The following is a 7,540-nucleotide window of genomic DNA, read 5'->3' on the forward strand; positions in this document are numbered from 1 at the left end:
CGCCATGTAATGTGCTTCTGGCGATACATCAACACCGAGGATTTGCGTATTTGTATTCGTTTGAAGCTCATCCACAGGTGGCTTTCCAGGTATTCGGCCCGTTGCCACGCTATGACGTCAGTTACTAAAACACGCACGAACTCAATACGATAAATCTAATGCATGCGTATTACAAATTAAAGATATGCTTCGAGGTTCATGGGGGCGGAATGAGCATGCAGAATTGCATACAGGACGAGGGCCAAGAGTAGCACAGACCACCAGTATCTGGAGAAAACATTCACTTGGCCTCGAAACCCGGCGCTTGACTTGTCGTTTGCCATTTGAAACCAGTGCCTTAAATTTTCCCACAGATGAAATCATAGTGGTGGTGGGCGGCAGGCCTTTCCAAGTTGACGCGGCACGGCGAGGAAATGCCCGCTCGGTGGTCTCCTGTCGGCTCCTGGGTACGCGGGGAGATGTCGGCATAAAGGGGCGCGGGTCTCTTGGTGAAGCAGAGCACCGTGATTTGAAAACAGACTGAATAGTGAGGACAATGGCTCACAGCTCTGCGGACTAAAGCGAGGACAGTGGCTCACAGCTAAGCGCTTGAACAGTGGGAACAATGGCTCACAACTCAGCGGACTGAACAGCGGGTGCAGTGGCTCACAACTCAGCGGACTGAACAGCGGGTACAATGGCTTACAACTCAGCGAACTGAACAGCGGGTACAACAGCTCACAACTCAACGGACTGAACAGCGGGTACAATGGCTCACAACTCAACGGACTGAACAACGGGTACAATGGCTCACAACTCAGTGCTTCAACAGTGCGGACAATGGCTCCCAACTCAGCGCTCTAAAAACTTACAGGACGTACCTTTCCTCCTCCAAGTTCTGCTAGGACGCATATTTCCTCCACCAAGTACTATCAGGACGTTCCTCTCCTCCACCAAGTCATATGTCATGCTATATGGTGGTCGCGCTCAGCAGCAGAAACTGTCTTGGCGGCAACATTTGCGACTTGTTCAATTTACTTCACCAGGCATTTGATCGCTCACCCATAAGCATCGTCAGTATGAAATATGTGGGAATGCGTAAGCGTTGACAATAATTTTGAAGGCATCAGGTTCCAAGAAATGCCTGAGGCGATACAACGAGATTAGAAATAGCAATTAAAAAAGTATGCATGTTTACATGGTCATGGCGACGTGCTTCTCCCACCAAAAGCCTTTCGTTTACAATCCACCAAGCAATGTGACGTCTCGTTCAGGTCTGAGTTTTTCCATCTATTGATACCACAAACCACAGCTTCTCTTTCTTTTCTGCTTGGAGCCTTCAAGGATACAGCCGTTCTTTGTCCCTTACATAGATTTTGGGTTGAACCAAGCCTGAAGTTCGACAACTGACATTATTGACGATTTCCAACGTGTCGTGACTTACTTGTTGAGAGGAGCATGGCTCGGGAGCTGGGCGCCATCTGTATGAGACTGATGTGCCTGTGTGACAGGTGACTGGGCAAGTCTTTTTTTGAATGGGGTGTACAAGTGGCCATGGAAGGACTATCGATCCCTGGGGCACTCCATAGGTTACTGTTTCAGAGTCGTCAGTCGACAGGGGTGGTGATACATGGTCAACGCCTCTTAGCGGGATGGATGACGCTCTACGGGTTTTGCCTCCATTATGCCACTCACGCGCCTCGTCCGGCTGCACACGTGGGCTCCTCGAGAAGCCACAGCGTGCTGTTGCCTGCCAGCGGACGCTGGGCGGTGGTGGGTGAGGACGCTGGGCGGTGGTGGGTGAGGACGCGTGTGACATCAGCTGTGGAGACTGTCGGGCCGCTGTCTGATCTTGAAAGCGGAAAACAACGGGCCCATTTGACGTCATGACGTCACCATTATGGTGTTGTATGTCCTCCTCAGTGGTTGGCGTGGTCTATCCGGCCTTCGCGATGACCTCCCAGCTGACGTCGCCAGGACCGTGGTCGTCAGGGCACGCGCATTCCCTAGCATGTGTCAAAGCTCGTGCCGTGTCATGAGATGTCACGTCGCGTTTGAAGGAGGACGGCGCGGGCGATAAAGCTTCAGCGAAAAACTCATAAACAAGATTGGAAGTAATAATCGCAAGCCCTGATATGATATTTAAGGGACAAATTCGGTGCGGATGGAAAGGTAATGAAACAAACAGGCTTCTTTTTATAAAAAATGGCATCATAGGGAGCCATGCGCGGTGTCAATCCTTAAACAGGCTCAGAAGCAGACACCTTAACAAACACATGCTATAAGCAAACAACACGCACCCATAAGAAGGAACAGGTCCATAGATCACTACCAGATACAGATGTTGTCCGAAGTCGGCACTGTAAATTAAAAAGAAAACGGAATGATAAGGGCTTTCGAGGCAGGCCACTGATAGCCGGACCTTGAGCCTGCTCCCTGAAAAACGGCAGTGCAAACTATGCAATTTTAATCGTGACGTGTGGGCGCAGGTTCCGTAAATGAAAAGGTTTCGACACATTTTATTTATAGACGACTAAAGAATCAAAAACTAACATAAAAGGTACCTCGACTCCGATCCGTGCTTTCGACGATTTCGCGTAGTTCGTAGAGTCTTGTTCTGTTTTATGACACTATGTCCAGGTCAGTAAATTAGGTCATTCCTGCAAAAAAACAAACCCAGAATCTTCAATGAAGTTTACAGCCCGTGCTACAAAATTCATTCAATTCGTTCGACTTCAACCCGACTTCATCACAGGTTTTGGTCAAATGGTTGACTCGTCTATGTAATCTCACGAAATGAAGCTTGCCGTTGAGACATATAATTTAAGTAGCGATCAACCCAGTATCCCAAGTAACCACCGATGGAAGGAAACGCTTGCCCAAACAAACACTTACCGCTACCACTGACTGAGAAACTATTTGCTTAGCTGTCGTTCAAATTCGAATGACATGTAGTTAGCCTTCAGCTTGTTTACATTGTTTTAACCCTGCCATGATAGGACTGCTATTTCCTAGGGAGGAACAGGGAAGTTTCTTTTGGTCCAGTGGCTAGCTGTCATCTGGTGGTTGAATTAATGTGGTTGGTGCACAGATTGAGTACATAGTTGAGTATAATTGATTTCTAGCTCTGCCACTTAATGGAGCCAAGCACAGCGTGTCCTGATGGGAAAAGGTTGGGTTATTTTACATACGTAACTCAAACCGACATGTTATCAGCCCAAACACGGCCTTAGATTTGGAGGAGGGAAAATATTTATTTGATGACGGGATGGTTGCGGAGAAGAGGGGGAGCAATATTGATCATCGTTCCTTCTCCAGGCCATGACTCTGCACAGGCTTTACGCCTAATAACGACTCGCAAGTCTAGTGTCATACTTCTATGGCTAATCCTTGTATTTCATATAAATGCTCTGACTTATTACTTGCCGTCGATCGTAAGTTACACAACGGTATGCAGAGAAATTTCAAGACGGCACACGAAATAGACCAGCCGTATCTAGAACGGGCAAGCTTGTTGCATTCTCCTTTTTACATTCATATACTATATCATTTGGTTAACCACTATTCCGCGTGCGAAATTACTGAACATTTCTCAAACGTAATCTTTGTCGTTAAACTGTTATTCCGCGAGTGAAACACGTTTGCCGGTCGCGTTCGCATAACCTTTGCGCAGTGGTCACAACAGCAATGGTTCCCTGATTGTTCATAATATGCAGTTGAGTTGACAAAACTACTTTATTTGTAATGGTACCTTGACGGCAATGACAAAAATACTCAGTGATTTAAAACCCAAGCGGGCTCTTACCTTTCCTAGATATTTGCAACAGGATAAGGCAGTGTCGTAAATCGGAAGGCGACGTCCATGATTACGGCTGGCATTATCTAACAGTAAATGAAATCGCATTATATGAAACCACCTTTTTGCGGCCTATACGAAAGGTGCTTGTCTCGTAATCCAGCGGCGCTGGGTCCGAGTCACAGACCGAATGCGCGTTGTTTGGCTCGACTGACATAGAAAGGTCAGCAGGTAACTGACTAACGAGGATCAGCCCAGGCCCGGGGCGGTCGTGTCGCAGCATTGAACGGCACATAAAACTCTCTGCAATTCTGTCTGGCAAACGCGCGCAGGCAAAATTATCTATCCGTTGAACTGAACGGAAGAAGTTGGGCAGTGGGCTCACGGTAAACGCAATAAGCGATGGTTATCGGGTACCCCTAAATTTAAAGCCAGCTATGCAAAGCGTTCTGAATGAATGTTTTTGATAAGCCCCTTCAATCCAGGGTTCACACATATATGTCCTTGTTGCTTTTGATGTCCTCGTTGCAACTGAGAAGTCATTGAATGGCTTTATCCGTGTTATCTGTGGCATCTGTGGCACCTGTGAGGCAGCTGCAGAGCACTCGCTCAATCTGTGGCTCATTGTACCCCAAATGGTTTTGCTATGCATTCCTTTAAGCGGATCTGTTGAAAGAGAACCCCAATCAGACTTTTCGACAACAGCCTCTAGCTTCTGACACTTGTGAGATAGAGTTCGGTGATTTTGTTAAACACCGTGTTTAAACACAATCCAGAATTTGTGTATCATGTTGCGGTCACTGCCGGCTCTGTAAGGAGTGTTTTGGGGCATGTCGCGGAGATATGAAGCATTTTCGTAAGTCGCAATTAAAATTGACACAAAGTGCGCATTTCCATGCAAGAAATCATATCTCCCGGATGGCCCATTGAGGCGATACATGTTGACATGTAAGTTGGAGCTATGGTTAATGCTAGCCGTGTTTGCAGGATTTTGATACCACCTCTGTTGGCTGTTGCCTCTACCATTACGAAATCTACTTCTTTTTAAGTCTTAGAAAGTAGGTCATGCCATGACAATTACATTTTCACAATTTTATAGTAAATATTATTTTGACTGCATACCCTTAAACTCTGACAGGTCAGGACCAAACCTGCTCGTGAGGCCATTATTTCATGTGGCTGTCATATGATAATTATTCATACTACGACAACGCGACGACCGACATTCGGCTCAACGTGGCGAACTGTTTCACATCACACTAATAGTTGAGGGCAGTGTAAACAAACATCTGTCCGTTTCACGCTGTATTCCCAGCTGCGGCAGATACACGCGAAATGACAAGAGTGTATTCGTATGTGAGAGTACGTGCACACCAAGCAGCATAGCCTTATTTGTTGTATTGTGATGCACGCTTCTGTGTCCTTGCAGCTGGGCCTGATATGGCCTTTGAAGCCGAAACGTCCGAAAACCACCAATCATCATGTGTCCTTGTATGCGCATGATGACTTTGCAGATAACTGTATTTGAATTGCATCAATACATATTTACAGATTAAAATATGTAGAGCAATGAACATGCTGCAGATTCAGCAAGGTCTAAAATGGCCACACTACAGCTGACGGGCTAACCAGCGCAGCCTGCAGTCGTAGACATTTGTTTGCCTCACGTTTGGAGAGCCATCGGAGCTCCTCATCGCCTTCACGGCCTGCCGGGCCTCCGGCAATGATGTCTGCCGCTGTTGTCAGAGACCATCCCGCCCATCAAATTGTTGACAAAACTGATGTTAGCTTGACGCCAACATTATTGATCTTCATCTCCGGGTCTCCTCAGGCGTGATCATCCGGTGTAGTAGCCCCCTGAAGTGTTAATGGGATCGCCAGCTGGGCTGAGTGCAGGCGCGCCGGCCTGGTCTTCATTTCGGTGCGCTTCAGGGAATACAAGTGACCTCTCCAGCCTTCCCATGACATGCCAATCGCGACAATGACGCCGTCTTCATTGGCCGGCGGCGTGCTTTCACGCAGATAGATACCATTCAGGTTCGCCAAGTGGCACGCATTATACCACCAGCCGCCGAAGAAGTGGTTTGCGCAGTCGATGCCAGCCGATGCGTCGTTATCCCTGTCCTTGGTGCTGAATTGCTGTTCGCTGGCGTACGCCATCGAGTCTCCGACGTCGCCGGTGAAGTTGCCCAGGTGCAATCGGTACTGGTCTGCCTCGCTGTCCACGATGAAGGACGCGTAGCGGGCGAATCGCTTGTCGCCGTCAAAGTCCTCCAGTTCGATTCGCAGCTCCTGTGGCTCGCCATAAGTGAGGCGGTGGAGCAGTTCGTTGCCGAGCCAGAACTGGCCGGATACGTTGCCGAAGCCGTCGCGGTAGCTCTGCCAGTCGCGGTAGAAGTCAAGCTGCTCCGTGTCGTCGCCACGCCGCTGGAACACGGTCCAGCCGCCGCCAGCCGTCTCCATGTCGCAGAACACCCAGGCAGACGACATTCCCCGCATGGTCATGACGTACGGTCCGCTGGAGTTAATGCCTCGATCCAGGAGCCGGCTGCAGCCGTCGATGACGCAGCAGCCGAGCGTGGTCAGCTGCGGCGAGGCGCAGGCGCAGACACCCTGCTGGCAGGAGGCGCCCAGCTCGCCCCGCCAGCACTCGTCGGCACTCAGGCAGTGCTCGCCGAGCGCGGCGCGGCCGTTCCTGACGAAGGCGGCCAGCGCGGTAGAGGCGGCGGTGCTGCCGCCGCGGCGCGAGGCCAGCCGGCAGTGGAGCCCGCCGCCGGCCGGCACCAGCTCGGCGGCGGCGCAGCCGCGGTCCACCAGGCACAGGTGGCGACAGTGGCAGGCGGAGTCGGCTGGCCAGCTGGCATACACAGCAGCAGCCGGCGGCGACCAGTCGACGGCCGTCATATGCCAAAACTGCAACTGGTCTTGCCAGCCGACGTGTCTCCGCAGCGATGGCTTGGCGGCGGCGGCGGCGGCGGCCCAGAGTGCCACCGGCAGCACCAGCACCGCCAGCGCCCTCTGGAACGGGTGGGCACGCCCTGGAAGTGTGAGAGGGGCCACCGTCAGAGACAGAGTCAGAGTCGCCAGCTGAATCTAGGACATGTGGATGCCTAAGTGGAGCTGTCTAAATAGTAATGCGTCCGGGTAAAGCACACGGCGGAACGCTGAGTCAGTTCACCCCAGACATTTTCCACATGCCTAATTTAAAGTTACAGAAATTCCATAGAGTAGAAACTGAGAAAGCTCTGGGCCAGCAACCTTTTCTGCCCCCAAGAGTGCAACCTATACACATGGGCTCCCATTAGTCGGCGCCTAAAAATATCGGTGACAATATTAGACGATACTAGTGGATCATCACCAATACAGGACGGATTGAAGGCAGCATGCGACTCCCCATCAGTCCTCCTCATACTCCTACGCTTGTCGTGTGCCTCTGCTCGGTGTGTTGGTGTGATAAGCTTGTGTGTGATAGTGTGTGATATGTATGTGATATTGAAGTGACATGCTTAAGGAGATCTCGGTCTATGTTCAGCGCTTTTCCAGATTCGTTATTAAGCGATGGGTTTTTTCTCACTAGATGCAGCCGCAGTGCCAAGTATTCACAAGAGATGAAAGGATGTCGCTGGCTTAGTTGAATTACGCAAAACTGGTCTTACAATCAGTAAATAGAAGGATAAACGCCGAAAAGCAAGAAATGAGTGATTTCGAAGAAACCACACGCCACTTAAGACATTATCACGCCACCAAAATCTGCAAAGTTGTTTG

The 7,540-nt window shown here is 49.9% G+C and overlaps 1 protein-coding gene across 1 annotated transcript; it reads right to left on the reverse strand.

The window, feature by feature from the left end:
• Positions 1–5,073: 5,073 nt before the first annotated feature.
• Positions 5,074–6,744, reverse strand: LOC119106227 (techylectin-5B-like). Its single transcript, XM_037229833.1, has one exon. The coding sequence runs from the start codon at positions 6,677–6,679 to the stop codon at positions 5,603–5,605; it is 1,077 nt and encodes a 358-aa protein (XP_037085728.1). The 5' UTR covers positions 6,680–6,744; the 3' UTR covers positions 5,074–5,602.
• Between the last annotated feature and the right edge of the window lie 796 nt (positions 6,745–7,540).

Source organism: Pollicipes pollicipes, unplaced genomic scaffold (assembly GCF_011947565.3).
Source record: "Pollicipes pollicipes isolate AB1234 unplaced genomic scaffold, Ppol_2.1 Scaffold_6138;HRSCAF=7277_pilon_pilon_pilon, whole genome shotgun sequence".
Taxonomy (NCBI): Eukaryota; Metazoa; Arthropoda; class Thecostraca; order Pollicipedomorpha; family Pollicipedidae; genus Pollicipes; species Pollicipes pollicipes.

Coding starts and splice junctions, on each gene's coding strand:
- LOC119106227 (XM_037229833.1), bottom strand. CDS start 6,679: ATGACGGCCGTCGACTGGTCGCCGCCGGCTGCTGCTGTGTATGCCAGC.